This window comes from Oncorhynchus mykiss, chromosome 28, assembly GCF_013265735.2.
Source record: "Oncorhynchus mykiss isolate Arlee chromosome 28, USDA_OmykA_1.1, whole genome shotgun sequence".
Lineage (NCBI taxonomy): Eukaryota > Metazoa > Chordata > Actinopteri > Salmoniformes > Salmonidae > Oncorhynchus > Oncorhynchus mykiss.
In genome coordinates, this window is record NC_048592.1 from 38311777 (window position 1) to 38330632 (window position 18856).

The window sequence follows — 18856 nt, forward strand, 5'->3', positions numbered from 1 at the left end:
AAACTGGTGCAAAGTAACACTAAGGACAATCACCCACAAACACACAGTGAAACCCAGGCTACCTAAATATGGTTCCCAATCAGAGACAATGACTAACACCTGCCTCTGATTGAGAACCATATCAGGCCGGACATAGAAATAGACAAACAAGACATCCAACATAGAATGCCCACCCAGTTCACGTCCTGACCAACACTAAAACAAGGAAAACACACACGAACGATGGTCAGAACGTGACAGTCTATCTTTAGATCTACAAAGACCTATACTACTTCCACTGTTAACAGATCCAAACACTCTGAGATTAGCACCGTTTTTATCATCATATAGTGAGAACAATAAGAATAAAATAAATAAATAATAATAGTTAATAAAATATAAAAAATAATAATACATTCAAATCAAATAAAATGTTATTTGTCGTAAACAACAGGTGTAGACTAACAGGTACCAGTACTCAATGAGAGTCAATGTGCAGGGGTATGAGGTAATGGAGGTAGATATGTACAGGGGTATGAGTTAATGGAGGTAGATATGTACAGGGGTACGAGGTAATTGAGGTAGATATGTACATATAGGTAGGGGTAAAGTGTCATAAACAACAGGTGTAGACTAACAGGTACCAGTATTGAGTTGATGTGCAGGGGTATGAGTTAATTGAGGTAGATATGTACATATAGGTAGGGGTAAAGTGACATAAACAACAGGTGTAGACTAACAGGTACCAGTACTGAGTTGATGTGCAGGGGTATGAGGTAATGGAGGTAGATATGTACAGGGGTATGAGGTAATGGAGGTAGATATGTACAGGGGTACGAGGTAATGGAGGTAGATATGTACATATAGGTAGGGGTAAAGTGACATAAACAACAGGTGTAGACTAACAGGTACCAGTACTGAGTCAATGTGCAGGGGTATGAGGTAATGGAGGTAGATATGTACAGGGGTATGAGGTAATTGAGGTAGATATGTACAGGGGTATGAGGTAATCGAGGTAGATATGTACAGGGGTATGAGGTAATGGAGGTAGATATGTACAGGGGTATGAGGTAATTGAGGTAGATATGTACAGGGGTATGAGGTAATGGAGGTAGATATGTACAGGGGTATGAGGTAATGGAGGTAGATATGTACAGGGGTACGAGGTAATGGAGGTAGATATGTACATATAGGTAGGGGTAAAGTGACAGATTTTAAACAGTAGCAGCAGTGTATGTGATGAGTCAAAACAAAGTTTGTGCAAAAAGTTAAAGTTAATTAACTAACTAAACTGTCCCTAACTAGTTATAGTTATTTGGTTAATTAACTAACTATTCATCAGTCTTATGGCTTGGGGGGGTAGAAGCTGTTCAGGGTCCTGTCAGCTCCAGGCTTGGTGCATTGGTGGCAGAGAGAACAGTCTGTGACTTGGGTGGCTGGAGTCTTTGACAATGTTTCGGTGACACCGCCTGGTATAGAGGTCCTGGATGACAGGCGGGTCGACCCCAGTGATGTACTGGGCTGTACTCACCACCCTCTGTACCGCCTTGCGGTCAGATGCCAAGCAGTGATGCAGCCAGTCAAGATGCTCTCGATGGTGTAGCTGTAGAACTTCTAGAGGATCCGAGGGCCCCACGCCAAATCTTTTCATCCTCCTGATGGGAAAGAGGCGTTGTCGTGTTTTGTCTACGATAGATCCTTGGTGATGTTGACACTGAGGAACTTGAAGCCCTTGACCCACTCCCCCCCCCTACAGCCCTGTCGATGTGAATGGGGGAGTACCCTTCCGTTTCCTCTAGATTCTTCTTTGAGTGATATTTGGGACTAAACCCGTTAGGTTTCTATTCTTTCAATGGATCCAACTGTCTGAGAACCCTGCTGATCTTTATCATCAATGCAGTGAGATTGCATGTTAAATTCCTCTTTCTAGTTGTCTTTCTATGAAGCCTTTATGTGACCAGACTAGAGAGACTTCAGAAGACTCCATTCTTGTCAGATCGTGTTACTTTATTATTGTTATTTATTATACTTTGGAAGGCGCTGCTTCCTGTCCGTTGACCCGGTAACAGAAGGACAGAGGGGTGACATAAGGGTGACAGAAGGATGACATAGGGGTGACATAGGGATGATGTAAGGGATGGACCGAGACCATTTTTTTCCACTCGTGCCCCCCCCCCCCCCCCCCTCATTATTCTCCATATAATAATACTTTTAACACCAAAGCCCTAATTTAGACTGGGTTAAAAATGGACCAGCCCATCTGGCATTTGCCCTATGGCCAGTCCGCCCCTGTAAAGGGTTTGTTTAAGGGTGACATTAGTTGTTTTTTCTTTCTGTCCAGACAAGATTACCCCATGTTGTTGGGGATGGCTGGATGGCTGGAGGATCATTTAAAAAAATATATTTATTCTGGGTTTAGTTTGTCTTATAAAATGAGGGGTTCAGAGACAAGGGCTGCATTCCAAACAAAGTGCACTACATAGGGAATAGGCTGCCGTTTGGGAACGTAGCCAAGATGTGAAACGTGATGAAAGTTAGATCACCTTCTATATTTTCTATTCATTCATAGATGTTTTTATTTATCTTAATCTCTGCATTTTTTTTGTAAAAGGTGTACTAGTTACTGAGTTGGATGTGCAGGGGTACGAGGTAATTGAGGTAGATTTGTACTACACATATAACTAGGAAGAATTGTAAACAGTAGGTAAACAGTAGCAGCAGTGTATGTGAAGAGTCAAAACACAAGTTAGTACACAAAGGGTCAATGCAGATAGTCCAGATAACTATTTAAATAACTATTTAAATAACTATTGAGCAGTCTAATAGCTTGGGAGTAGAAGCTGTTCAGAGTCCTGTTGGTAAAACAAAAATTGGTGCATCGTCGTGAGGTAGCAGAGAGAACAGTCTGTGACTTACAGTGGTTGGAATCTTTGACTATTTTTATTTTTTTTTGGGGGGGGGGGTCTGACACCGCCTGGTTTTGACTTGCCTAGTGAAATAAAGACGAAATACAATTGGCATAGAGGTCCTGGATGGCAGGGAGCTTGGCCCCAGTGATGTCGATAGTTGGTTCATATTTCCCTTGTTATGTCGATAGTTTTGTCATGGTTCCGTGTGTCACTGTCTTTCTGGTTAATAGGAGGGCGAATAGCGATAGGCCATGTGGTTGAAATGTTCTCGGCCTCCTGCAGGGGAAGAGGCCCTCTCAAGCCCTCTTCACCACTGTGTTTGGACCATGATCCTTAGTGAGCTGATCCTTCAGTAACAGTAGAGACACTTGCGTCTATATACGGTGGGGTCTCCTTTTAGAAAAGGATCCACACAAATCATCTGGTTACTTGAACGTTGTCAATGCCTGCGTCCCAAATGGCATCCTATTCCCTATATATAGTTCACTACTTTAGACCAGAGTCCTATGGCACCCTATTCCCTATATATAGTTCACTACTTTAGACCAGAGCCCTATGGAACCCTATTCCCTATATAGTGCACTACTTTTGACCAGAGGCCTATGGGTTGGTTCCATGTGGGACGTTTTCAATGTATTTGTGAGTAGTGAAGAGACCCGCTGTGCGTACGGCTCCTTTAAAACCTAGTCCTGCTATTAGCCTGCTAGAAATTCCCCATAACCATACTGTATATCACTGTGACCCTCGGGGGAGGGAGGGAGGGGAACTAAGTCAATTAAATAGTTAGAGAATTCCTCTCGTCTTTGCTGATACAGCTAGTCAGTTGAGAGAGAGAGATAGAAAAAGGAGAGCGATAGTGAGAGGAACAGGAGAGAGAGAGAGAGAGAGAGAGAGAGAGAGAGAGAGAGAATTAGAGAGAGAGACACAGACCATAGTATGTATAACAGTTGTAACAGTGTATGAAACAACAAAAGACACTCTTCAGTTCCTTTTCCATTTAATAGGAAAGGTTCTCAGTGGTGTTAAATTGCCTGTAAAACCTCAACCCTACTGTTGCAGACCCAAAGGCGTTTTATCCCTCTCTCTCAGACTCTCCAACTCTCTCTCTCTCTCTCTTTCCCTTTCTCACTCCCCCATGGTCTCTCCCTGTCTCCCCCCATCTCCCCCTCCCTCCCTACCCCTCTCTCCCCCACTTCCTCTCTTTCCCCCTGCTCTCTCTCTGTCTCCCCCTCTTCCTCTCCCGCCCTCCTTCCTTCACTCACTCCCTCTGCAGTCTCTTTCTCTCTCTCTCTCTCTCTCTCTCTCTCACTCCTCTCGCTCTTTCTCTTTCTGTCTCTCTCTCCCCTGCTCTCTCTCTCTCTCTCTCTCTCTCTCTCTCTCTCTCTCTCTTTGTCCCCCCCCCCCTCTTAACCTCTCTCCCTGTGGGTCTGTAACTGTGGTTTTGTAGAGTGGACCCCATATAGGCAGGGAGGGGGGGGGGGGCTATTAAACCGATTAGATGGCCCCTAATCATCTTTACAGGCCCACCGCCCAGGTTTCTGCATTAAAAACACTGGTGGCCGTATCGGTAGATTTTCTCTTCACGTGCAGTAAAACCATCTAGTGGTGTGGTAAAGCATGTCCATCTTCTTGGAAAACGTCAAACCTCCCATCCTTTTTGTTGAGTGTTGTTCTATGGTAAAGCATGTCCATCTTCTTGGAAAACGTCAAACCTCCCATGCTTTTTGTTGAGTGTTGTTCTATGGTAAAGCATGTCCATCTTCTTGGAAAACGTCAAACCTCCCATCCTTTTTGTTGAGTGTTGTTCTATGGCAAAGCAACCGAGCTTTTACTACTACAAACAGACGGACATATCTACTGTAGTTGGACAAAGCTGCTGTGCTGGAAAACCTTGGTAGAGCATGGCTGTGTGGGAGTAGACATTGTGGTGCTCATGTGAATTTCCTGTCCTTTTCAGGCTTCAGTTATACCACTACTTAAAACATAGTTGATAGTTAATACCATGGTAATTACAACAGTAATATACTTAAACTGTGAGGTGAAAGCTATATATATTCCTTTAATAGCTTTCATGCTAGATTAAAGAGAGTAATATTTGCTTTTATGGGTTTCTGCTTTTATGAAACTGCTTTTTTTTTGTACTTAACCTCTTGAGGTCAAAGCTATAAAAAGGATACTAAATCCTCACCCCTGAGGTAAAAAAAAACTATACAATACATGTGCTATACTGCTCCCATATGAACAAACTCTTTATCTTTACCATGTGCAATTACAAAACACTTGTCCTAAACTACTGTCCTAAACTACTGTCCTAAACTACTGTCCTAAGCTACTGCCCTAAACTACTGTCCTAAGCTACTGTCCTGAACTACTGTCCTAAGCTACTGTCCTAAACTACTGTCCTAAACTACTGTCCTAAGCTACTGTCCTAAACTACTGTCCTGAACTACTGTCCTAAACTACTGTCCTAATCTACTGTCCTAAACTACTGTCCTAAACTACTGTCCTAAGCTACTGTCCTAACTACTGTCCTAAACTACTGTCCTAAGCTACTGTCCTAAACTACTGTCCTAAACTACTGTCCTAAACTACTGTCCTAAGCTACTGTCCTAAGCTACTGTCCTAAACTACTGTCCTACGCTACTGTCCTAAACTACTGTCCTAAGCTACTGTCCTAAACTACTGTCCTAAACTACTGTCCTAAGCTACTGTCCTAAGCTACTGTCCTGAACTACTGTCCTAAAATACTGTCCTAAGCTACTGTCCTAAACTACTGTCCTAAACTACTGTCCTAAGCTACTGTCCTAAACTACTGTCCTAAACTACTGTCCTAAGCTACTATCCTAAACTACTGTCCTAAACTACTGTCCTAAGCTACTGTCCGAAGCTACTGTCCTGAACTACTGTCCTAAACTACTGTCCTAATCTACTGTCCTAAACTACTGTCCTAAACTACTGTCCTAAGCTACTGTCCTAAGCTACTGTCCTAAACTACTGTCCTAAGCTACTGTCCTAAACTACTGTCCTAAGCTACTGTCCTAAACTACTGTCCTAAACTACTGTCCTAAGCTACTGTCCTAAACTACTGTCCTAAACTACTGTCCTAAGCTACTGTCCTAAGCTACTGTCCTAAACTACTGTCCTAAGCTACTGTCCTAAACTACTGTCCTAAGCTACTGTCCTAAACTACTGTCCTAAACTACTGTCCTAAGCTACTGTCCTAAACTACTGTCCTAAACTACTGTCCTAACTACTGTCCTAATCTACTGTCCTAAACTACTGTCCTAAACTACTGTCCTAAGCTACTTGTCCCTCTCCTCTCTTCACAGCTGACCCAGTGGATGTACTCAAGGCTCTGGACTTCCACAGCTCTCCGGATGGCGTCCGTAAAGTCACGGGCTTCTGCGCTCACCGGAGAGGATCTAAACCTGACATAGCCTTCCGTGTGGGGAAGCAGGCGCAGATCAGCGCTCCCAGCAAGCAACTCTTCCCAGGTGACTTAACCGATCTGGAGACACACGCACACACACACACACACACGCACGCACACGCACACGCGCACGCGCACACACACATCAAACCTCACGTAAATGGATTTTCCACACGCTCCCAAGTGGCACAGCGGTCTAAAGGCTCTGCATCTCAATGCTTAGAGGCGTCACTACAGTTCCTGGTTCGACTCCAGGCTGTATTACATCATCCTATGGGAATCTTGATTGGGAGTCCCATAGGGCGGCGCACCATTGACAAACACATCCAAATTCATCAAAGGCCATTTTGGAAAGACAGAGACGTCTTCGATAGTGTTTGAATTCCAGATGGCACCACATCCCTATTCCCTATGTAGTGCACCTCATTGGGAATAGGGTGCCATTTTGGACACTTCCAAGGGGTCTTCATAGAAGCTACTGTCCTAAATACTGTCCTAAACTACTGTCCTAAGCTACTGTCCTAAACTGCTTACTGTTTAAACCAGTTAATCCACAGTATTGACAATAAATCAACAGAGGACTGGCCCACCCCTCATAGCCTGTTTCCTCTCTAGGTTTCTTCCTATGTTTTGGCTTTTCTAGGGAGTTTTTCCTAGCCACCGTGCTTCTACACCTGCATTGCTTGCTGTTTTGGGGTTTTAGGCTGTGTTTCTGTACAGAACTTTGAGATATCAGCTGATGTACGAAGGGCTTTATGAATACATTTGATTTGAAATTGGATTGATTGAACAACAGAGGGAATACAACAACTAGGTCATTAGCTGTAGCGGTACAAAACACTGTCTATAGATGTGGAAAAGGGATATGTTTCAGTTCTATCCATTGGTGGAATTTGAGATGTTTAGTGTGTGAATACAGCATGTACAGCATGTACCCTGTAGAGATAGATGAATAGCTGAGAGAGTAGGGCCTACACTGTAGGGATTAATGGATTGATAGAATAGGGCCTACATTGTAGGGATTAATGGATTGATAGAATAGGGCCTACATTGTAGGGATTAATGGATTGATAGAATAGGGCCTACACTGTAGGGATTAATGGATTGACAGAATAGGGCCTACACTGTAGGGATTAATGGATTGATAGAATAGGGCCTACACTGTAGGGATTAATGGATTGATAGAATAGGGCCTACACTGTAGGGATTAATGGATTGATAGAATAGGGCCTACATTGTAGGGATTAATGGATTGATAGAATAGGGCCTACATTGTAGGGTAGGGATTAATGGATTGATAGAATAGGGCCTACACTGTAGGGATTAATGGATTGATAGAATAGGGCCTACACTGTAGGGATTAATGGATTGATAGAATAGGGCCTACATTGTAGGCATTAATGGATTGATAGAATAGGGCCTACACTGTAGGGATTAATGGATTGATAGAATAGGGCCTACATTGTAGGCATTAATGGATTGATAGAATAGGGCCTACACTGTAGGGATTAATGGATTGATAGAATAGGGCCTACACTGTAGGGATTAATGGATTGATAGAATAGGGCCTACATTGTAGGCATTAATGGATTGATAGAATAGGGCCTACATTGTAGGGATTAATGGATTGATAGAATAGGGCCTACACTGTAGGGATTAATGGATTGATAGAATAGGGCCTACATTGTAGGGATTAATGGATTGATAGAATAGGGCCTACATTGTAGGGTAGGGATTAATGGATTGATAGAATAGGGCCTACACTGTAGGGATTAATGGATTGATAGAATAGGGCCTACACTGTAGGGATTAATGGATTGATAGAATAGGGCCTACATTGTAGGCATTAATGGATTGATAGAATAGGGCCTACACTGTAGGGATTAATGGATTGATAGAATAGGGCCTACATTGTAGGCATTAATGGATTGATAGAATAGGGCCTACACTGTAGGGATTAATGGATTGATAGAATAGGGCCTACATTGTAGGGATTAATGGATTGATAGAATAGGGCCTACATTGTAGGCATTAATGGATTGATAGAATAGGGCCTACACTGTAGGGATTAATGGATTGATAGAATAGGGCCTACATTGTAGGCATTAATGGATTGATAGAATAGGGCCTACACTGTAGGGATTAATGGATTGATAGAATAGGGCCTACATTGTAGGGATTAATGGATTGATAGAATAGGGCCTACATTGTAGGCATTAATGGATTGATAGAATAGGGCCTACACTGTAGGGATTAATGGATTGATAGAATAGGGCCTACATTGTAGGGATTAATGAATTGATAGAATATGACCTATACTGTGGGGATTAATGAATTGATAGAATATGACCTATACTGTGGGGAGTAATGAATTGATAGAATATGACCTATACTGTGGGGAGTAATGAATTGATAGAATATGACCTATACTGTGGGGAGTAATGAATTGATAGAATATGACCTATACTGTGGGGAGTAATGAATTGATAGAATATGACCTATACTGTGGGGAGTAATGAATTGATAGAATATGACCTATACTGTGGGGAGTAATGAATTGATAGAATATGACCTATACTGTGGGGAGTAATGAATTGATAGAATATGACCTATACTGTGGGGAGTAATGAATTGATAGAATATGACCTATACTGTGGGGATAAGGGAGGTTCATTGAGATGTTTAATGTATGAAGGGAGACTGCAGATACAGAATGCTAGGGTCTATACCATAAGGACACGTGGGACAACGACCAAGCATTTATTAGCTCGAAGGATAAATAAAGGACAAAGCGGGTTCTTGTCCTGTGGAGTCGTTGGCCCTCTTTCTGGTTGAAAAGATAGACCGTTCAAGATGCTAGTTGCCTACTTGGCCCGTACTGACAGGATACTGTATACAACTTTACTAGAAACAGTGGCTTGTTAAATACTTTTCCCTCCGTCTGTGAGTGTTGGCGCTTTGCCAAATTGTCCAGACAGCAAAGGAAAAAAAAAAATAAAGGCACAAAATAGCAGGAGATTAAATGAACAGTGAGATTTTCTGTGATTTTAGGCCAAAAAAATAATTCGCCTGGAAATGTTACTGGTTTTAAAGACTGGGAATTTCAGTCAAATAGGCTCAAATACAATTGAATGAAGTGGATTACAGTTTCCTATTTGATTTGGTAGCAGTCTGTCAGAGTTCTCCGTCTAAAAGAAAACGATTCAACTTTTATTTCATCAGCAGCGACCTATTTCATTCTAGTTAACGGTTAGTTAAATAATTACATTTTGTTTGGCTTGTTCTCTTTTCACACACCTTGTAAAAAAAAATGAATTGTCCAATTAGATCACTTGTGACTTTCAAGATTAGCCAGTTGGTCTAATACGTTCTTAAAGTACCCAGCAACAAAGGACACATTTAAACTTAAATTAAAGTAATTAGTATCTACTATAATTGGGGAGAAAATTAAAGGTACTAATCTGTAATTTTACGAGCCTGACCCTAACACTTCGTCTGGTAAACTGAAGGATGCAGCTAGGGGAAATGTAACCCCTCTCAAGTAGACAAAATATGTGGATGTGAGGGCTAACAGTCCATGAGATTGACATGATCATTTTAATGTGTCCTCGAGGACGGGTGTAACTAAGGACAAGCCTTGAATTCTGGGCTCCCGAGTGGCCTCAGCGGTCTGAAGACACTGCATCTCAGTGCTAGAGGCATCACTACAGTCCCTGTTTCAAATCCAGGCTGAATCACATCTGGCCCTGATTGGGAGTCCCATCGGGCGGTGCACAATTGGCCCATCGTCGGCCGGTGGTAGGCCGTCATTGCAAATAAGAATTTGTTCTTAAACTTGCCATGTTAAATAAAGGTAAAAACAAAAAGTATAGAAACAGGAAGTCTCCCAGAAATACGATGATGTCATTAGGACTGTAACAGTCATGGAATTTTGGGTGACGGTTATTGGTGAGGAAGATTGACCCCGGTCACCGTTATAACCCACCAGACATGCCACCAGGGTTTTTTTTCATAGTCCCCAAATCCAGAACTAATTCAAGAAAATGTGCAGATGTATATAGAGCCCTTATTGCATTGAACTTCCTTCCGTCTCATATTGCTCAAATAAACAGCAAACCTGGTTTCAGAAAACAGATGAAGCGACACCTCTCCCCTATTGGACCTCGATAGTATGTGTGTATGCATTGATATGTGGGCTACGTGGGCCTTTTTAAATATGTGTGTAGTTCTATCCTTGAGCTGTTCTTGTCTATTGATGTCTATTGTATCATGTCATTCTGTATTATGTCATTCTATATTATGTCATTCTGTATCATGTCATTCTGCATTATGTCATTCTGCATTATGTCATTCTGCATTATGTCATTCTGTATTATGTCATTCTGTATTATGTCATTCTGTATTATGTCATTCTGCTTTATGTCATTCTGTATTATGTCATTCTGTATTATGTAATTCTATATCATGTCATTCTATATCATGTCATTCTATATTATGTAATTCTATATCATGTCATTCTATATTATGTCATTCTATATTATGTAATTCTGTATTATGTCATTCTGTATTATGTCATTCTGCATTATGTCATTCTGTATTATGTCATTCTGTATTATGTAATTCTATATCATGTCATTCTATATCATGTCATTCTATGTTATGTAATTCTATATCATGTCATTCTATATTATGTCATTCTATATTATGTCATTCTGTATTATGTCATTCTGTATTATGTAATTCTATATCATGTCATTCTATATCATGTCATTCTATATTATGTAATTCTATATCATGTCATTCTATATTATGTCATTCTATATTATGTCATTCTATTATGTCATTCTGCATTATGTTATTCTGTATCATGTTATTCTGTATCATGTCATTCTGTATTATGTCATTCTGTATCATGTCATTCTGTATCATGTCATTCTGTAATATGTCATTCTGTATTATGCCATTCTATATTATGTCATTCTGTATCATGTCATTCTGCATTATGTTATTCTGTATTATTAGGCCTCACCCTCTGATCCAACAGGTCCCAGACATGCTCAATAGGATTGAGATCCAGGCTATTCGCTGGCCATGGCAGAACACTGACATTCCTGTCTTGCAGGAAATCACTCACAGAATGAGCCGTATGGCTGGTGGCATTGTCATGCTGGAGTGTCATTGTCATGCTGGAGGGTCATGTCAGGATGAGCCTGCAGGAAGGGTACCAAATGAGGGAGGAGGATGTCTTCCCTATAACGCACAGCTTTGAGATTGCCTGCAATGACAACAAGCTCAGTCTGATGATGTTGTGACACACCGCCCCAAACTATGACAGACCCTCCACCTCCAAATCGATCCCGCTCCAGAGTACAGGCCTCGGTGTAAAGCTCATTCCTTCGATGATAAACGCGAATCCGACCATCACCCCTGGTGAGACAAAACCGTGACTTGTCAGTGAAGAGCACTTTTTGACAGTCCTGTCTGGTCCAGCGACGGTGGGTTTGTGCCCTTAGGCGACGTTGTTGCCGGTGATGTCTGGTGAGGACCTGCCTTACAACAGGCCTACAATCCCTCAGTCCAGCCTCTCTCAGCCTATTGTGGACAGTCTGAGCACTGATGGAGGGATTGTGCGTTCCTGGTGTAACTCGGGCAGTTGTTGTTGCCAACCTGTACCTGTCCCGCAGGTGTGATGTTCCGATGTACCGATCCTGTGCAGTTGTTACACGTGGTCTGCCACTGCGAGGACAATCAGCTGTCCGTCTTGTCTCCCTGTAGCCCTGTCTTAGGCGTCTCACAGTACGGAGATTGGAATTTATTGCCCTGGCCACATCTGCAGTCCTCATGCTTCCTTGCTGCATGCCTAAGGCACTTTCACACAGATGAGCAGGGACCCTGGGTATCTTTCTTTTGGTGTTTTTCAGTCAGTAGAAAGGCCTCTTTAGTGTCCTAAGTTTTCATAACTGTGACCTTTAATTGCCTACCGTCTGTAAGCTGTTAGTGTCTTAATGACCGTTCCACAGGTGCATCTTTATTAATTGTTTATGGTTCATTGAACAAGAATGGGAAACAGTGTTTAAACCCTTTACAATGTTGATCTGTGAAGTTATTTTGATTTTTACGAAATGATCTTTGAAAGACACGATTCTGAAAACGGGACGTTTCTTTTTATGCTGAGTTTATTATTATTATTATTATTATTAATCTTGATTTGGCTGCCCTCGTGTGCGTCTGTGTGTCTGTCTGTTTTTTGACATTTCAAAAGCCTTGTTTTCTGTTTTGTCTTTTTGAAAAAGACAAAAGCATCTTTTTGTCCTTGGTTAGGATTTGTTTTTACAACGGTTATAACAGTTGTTTTATTTTCATGATGGTCTTCATTCGGTTATAGGGTTATTCTTTCATTTTGCCAGCCCTAGATGTCATATTACCACATCCACCTCTATCCTGTCTAACTTTTCTGTGTCTGATGATGTCATATTGCTGCGTCCATCTCTACCCTCTCTAACTTTCCTGGGTTTGATGATGTCATATTACTGCGTCCACCTCTAAACTGTCCAACTTCTGTGTTCGATGTCATATTACCACGTCCACCTCTACCCTCTCTAACTCTTCTGGGTTTGATGATGTCATATTACCACGTCCACCTCTACCCTCTCTAACTCTTCTGGGTTTGATGATGACATATTACCACGTCCACCTCTACCCTCTCTAACTCTTCTGGGTTTGATGATGACATATTACCACGTCCACCTCTACCCTCTCTAACTCTTCTAGGTTTGATGATGTCATATTGCTAAGCTAACCTATCTACTTGTTGTTCGCCCACCTCTAACCTTCTTTCCTTCACTTTTGGCGCTACACATTGATGATTACCCAGGAGTTTGGCAGCTAATGGGGAACCAAATAAACAGAACCAATCAGATGAATAAATTAACCCCTCTAACCAATCAGATTAGTAAATTAACCTCTCTAACCAATCAGATGAATAAATTAACCTCTCTAACCAATCAGAGGAGTAAATTAACCTCTCTAACCAATCAGATGAATAAATTAACCTCTCTAACCAATCAGATGAGTAAATTAACCTCTCTAACCAATCAGATGAGTAAATTAACCTCTCTAACCAATCAGATGAATAAATTAACCTCTCTAACCAATCAGATGAGTAAATTAACCTCTCTAACCAATCAGATGAATAAATTAACCTCTCTAACCAATCAGATGAGTAAATTAACCTCTCTAACCAATCAGATGAATAAATTAACCTCTCTAACCAATCAGATTAATAAATTAACCTCTCTCTTCTTTTTCTTCTTTCACCAGGAGGAGTGTTCCCAGAGGACTTCTCAGTGATGTTCACCATCAAGCCCAAGGCAGGCAGCCAGTCCTTCTTGCTGTCTGTGTATAACGAGCAGGGGGTCCAGCAGCTGGGTGTGGAGGTGGGACGCTCTCCTGTCTTCCTGTACGAAGACCAGCATGGAAAACCTTCCCCAGAGGATTACCCACTGTTCAGATCCATCAACCTCGCTGACGGCAAGTAAGTGATAACTGAGACACCTGAGTAACTCATCACTACCGTATCACAGAGCAAGGCATTTTATGTTACGGACAGGATTAGGGTTGGGGTAAGGTGAGGTTAGTATTAGGATTTCTCTTTCCTCAGGTAAGTAACTGAAGTTTGACTGAACCTACGAGAAGTTAGAAGATGCTCATCGGTGTGCAGTTTTATGCTTGTTGTGCCTTTGATGTTGTACATGGAGGACGGCAAGATGTTTCTGAGAGGGTCTGTGGCCTTACTGAGTTCTTCCTGCAGACATACTCCATGCCACCTACAGTACATTCGGAAACTATTCAGACCCCTTAACTTTTTCCACATTTCGTTATGTTACAGCCTTATTCTAAAATGGTTTTTAAAAATAAAAAAAATGTCCTCAGCTATCTACACACAGTAACCCATCATGACAAAGCGAAAACAGGTTTTTAGAAATGTTTGCAAATGTATTAAAAATTAAAAAACAGAAAAAAACATATTTACATAAGTATTCAGACTCTTTGCTATGAGACTCAACATTGATCTCAGGTGCATCCTGTTTCCATTGATCATCCTTGAGATGTTTCTACAACTTGATTGGAGTCCACCTGTGATAAATTTAATTGATTGAACATAATTTGGAAAGGCACACACCTGTCTATATATGGTCTCACAGTTGACAGTTCATGTCAGAGCAAAAACCAAGCCATGAGGTCGAACAGTAGCCTGCATCAATCTTGAATGAAAGAAGTTTGGAACCACCAGTTTTTGCTTTGTCATTATGGGGTATTATGATGGGGTATTATGATGTCATTATGGGGTATTGTGATGTCATTACCCCATTACCCCATATGATGTCATTATGGGGTATTGTGATGTCATTATGGGGTATTGTGATGTCATTATGGGGTGTTGTGATGTCATTATGGGGTATTATGTGTAGATTGATGAGAACATTTCTTAAATACATTTTAGTATAAGGCTGTACCGTCACAAAATGTGGAAAAAGTCAAGGGGTCTGAATACTTTCCAAATGCACAATAAGCTATTTTTTACAAGATGGGCTTACAAGATCTAAGTGTTCGGGATTTCTCAAGAACGTATTTAAGGCTTCTAAGCAGACCCAAAGAAATCACTGAAAATGCACAATTCTTCTATTTATATGCTTCATTGTTTAGTTATTGAAAACATAAGGAATATAACTGTGGGATGGCTGTATTTGTTTTGAGTAACCCAATTATTTATTTGGCAGGGTTTTAATTACAAATAGTTTTTGCCAAATTATTTACAGCTGTCTGTGTTGTTGATGTGTAGTTAACTATCCAAATAAAAGAGTTTGAGCTTCATAAATTACCTAACTGTAACATTAATATTCTGACTGTGAACTCTTTTGCTAATTTGAAACATTTTGCAAAAACGTGTCTGATACAATTGTCTACAGTGAAATGAAGCGTTGCATTGGTATGTAACTTGAATGTCTGTGGTTGATTTATCTGTTTTCCAAAACTTGTAAAGTAGAGTTAGCCTGTTTCAATTACTGTCATTTTATTGTTTTATTGTTTGTTTAGCTAGGAATTTTTCTGAGAAGATCAAATTATCTTCAACAAGAACAACCTATTTTAAGTTTTAAATCTGTTGGCATCTCTCTGACTATACCAGACTGTAGATCAAGATCATCTCTGACTATACCAGACGGTAGATCATCTCTGACTATACCAGACTGTAGATCATCTCCGACTATACCAGACTGTAGATCAAGATCATCTCTGACTATACCAGACTGTAGATCAAGATCATCTCTGACTATACCAGACTGTAGATCATCTCCAACTATACCAGACTGTAGATCATCTCCGACTATACCAGACTGTAGATCAAGATCTCTCTGACTATACCAAACTGTAGATCATCTCCGACTATACCAGACTGTAGATCAAGATCTCTCTGACTATACCAGACTGTAGATCAAGATCATCTCTGACTATACCAGACTGTAGATCAATATCATCTCTGAATATACCAGACTGTAGATCAAGATCATCTCCGACTATACCAGACTGTAGATCAAGATCATCTCTGACTATACCAGACTGTAGATCAATATCATCTCTGAATATACCAGACTGTAGATCAATATCATCTCTGAATATACCAGACTGTAGATCAAGATCATCTCTGACTATACCAGACTGTAGATCAATATCATCTCTGAATATACCAGACTGTAGATCAAGATCATCTCTGACTATACCAGACTGTAGATCAAGATCATCTCTGACTATACCAGACTGTAGATCAAGATCATCTCCGACTATACCAGACTGTAGATCAAGATCATCTCTGACTATACCAGACTGTAGATCAAGATCATCTCTGACTATACCAGACGGTAGATCATCTCTGACTATACCAGACAGTAGATCATCTCTGACTATACCAGACGGTAGATCATCTCTGACTATACCAGACTGTAGATCAAGATCATCTCTGACTATACCAGACGGTAGATCAAGATCATCTCCGACTATACCAGACTGTAGATCATCTCTGACTATACCAGACTGTAGATCAAGATCATCTCTGACTATACCAGACTGTAGATCAATATCATCTCTGAATATACCAGACTGTAGATCAAGATCATCTCCGACTATACCAGACTGTAGATCAAGATCATCTCTGACTATACCAGACTGTAGATCAATATCATCTCTGAATATACCAGACTGTAGATCAATATCATCTCTGAATATACCAGACTGTAGATCAAGATCATCTCTGACTATACCAGACTGTAGATCAATATAATCTCTGAATATACCAGACTGTAGATCAAGATCATCTCTGACTATACCAGACTGTAGATCAAGATCATCTCTGACTATACCAGACTGTAGATCAAGATCATCTCCGACTATACCAGACTGTAGATCAAGATCATCTCTGACTATACCAGACTGTAGATCAAGATCATCTCTGACTATACCAGACGGTAGATCATCTCTGACTATACCAGACAGTAGATCATCTCTGACTATACCAGACGGTAGATCATCTCTGACTATACCAGACTGTAGATCAAGATCATCTCTGACTATACCAGACGGTAGATCAAGATCATCTCCGACTATACCAGACTGTAGATCATCTCTGACTATACCAGACTGTAGATCAAGATCATCTCTGACTATACCAGACTGTAGATCAATATCATCTCTGAATATACCAGACTGTAGATCAAGATCATCTCCGACTATACCAGACAGTAGATCAAGATCATCTCTGACTATACCAGACTGTAGATCAATATCATCTCTGAATATACCAGACTGTAGATCAATATCATCTCTGAATATACCAGACTGTAGATCAAGATCATCTCTGACTATACCAGACTGTAGATCAATATCATCTCTGAATATACCAGACTGTAGATCAAGATCATCTCTGACTATACCAGACTGTAGATCAAGATCATCTCTGACTATACCAGACTGTAGATCAAGATCATCTCCGACTATACCAGACTGTAGATCAAGATCATCTCTGACTATACCAGACTGTAGATCAAGATCATCTCTGACTATACCAGACGGTATATCATCTCTGACTATACCAGACAGTAGATCATCTCTGACTATACCAGACGGTAGATCATCTCTGACTATACCAGACTGTAGATCAAGATCATCTCTGACTATACCAGACGGTAGATCAAGATCATCTCCGACTATACCAGACTGTAGATCATCTCTGACTATACCAGACTGTAGATCAAGATCATCTCTGACTATACCAGACGGTAGATCATCTCTGCCTATACCAGACTGTAGATCATCTCTGACTATACCAGACGGTAGATCATCTCTGACTATACCAGACTGTAGATCAAGATCATCTCTGACTATACCAGACTGTAGATCAAGATCATCTCTGACTATACCAGACTGTAGATCAAGATCATCTCTGACTATACCAGACTGTAGATCATCTCTGACTATACCAGACTGTAGATCAAGATCATCTCTGACTATACCAGACTGTAGATCAAGATCATCTCTGACTATACCAGACGGTAGATCATCTCTGCCTATACCAGACTGTAGATCATCTCTGACTATACCAGACGGTAGATCATCTCTGACTATACCAGACTGTAGATCATCTCTGACTATACCAGACGGTAGATCATCTCTGACTATACCAGACTGTAGATCATCTCTGACTATACCAGACGGTAGATCATCTCTGACTATACCAGACTGTAGATCATCTCTGACTATACCAGACGGTAGATCATCTCTGACTATACCAGACTGTAGATCATCTCTGACTATACCAGACGGTAGATCATCTCTGACTATACCAGACTGTAGATCATCTCTGACTATACCAGACGGTAGATCATCTCTGACTATACCAGACTGTAGATCATCTCTGACTATACCAAACGGTAGATCATCTCTGACTATACCAGTCTGTAGATAATCTCTGACTATACCAGACTGTAGATCATCTCTGACTAATACCAGACGGTAGATCATCTCTGACTAATACCAGACGGTAGATCATCTCTGACTATACCAGACTGTAAATCATCTCTGACTTTACCAGACGGTAGATCATCTCGGACTAATACCAGACGGTAGATCATCTCGGACTAATACCAGACGGAAGATCATCTCGGACTAATACCAGATGGTAGATCATCTCTGACTAATACCAGACGGTAGATCATCTCTGACTAATACCAGACGGTAGATCATCTCTGACTAATACCAGACGGTAGATCATCTCTGACTAATACCAGACGGTAGATCATCTCTGACTGTACCAGACTGTAGATCATCTCTGACTATACCAGACGGTAGATAATCTCTGACTAATACCAGACGGTAGAACATCTCGGACTAATACCAGACGGTAGATCATCTCTGACTAATACCAGACGGTAGATCATCTCTGACTAATACCAGACGGTAGATCATCTCTGACTAATACCAGACGGTA

The 18856-nt window shown here is 40.9% G+C and overlaps 1 protein-coding gene across 1 annotated transcript in view; it reads left to right on the plus strand.

Annotated features, from left to right (window-relative positions):
• LOC110508247 (collagen alpha-1(XI) chain) overlaps window positions 1-18856 on the plus strand; it is a 234535-nt gene that overhangs the window by 19391 nt on the left and 196288 nt on the right. The window contains exons 2-3 of the mRNA XM_036965973.1: window positions 6218-6382; window positions 13639-13852. Of these exons, the coding sequence (XP_036821868.1) occupies window positions 6218-6382; window positions 13639-13852 (379 nt within the window). The remainder of the gene's footprint in view (window positions 1-6217; window positions 6383-13638; window positions 13853-18856) is intronic.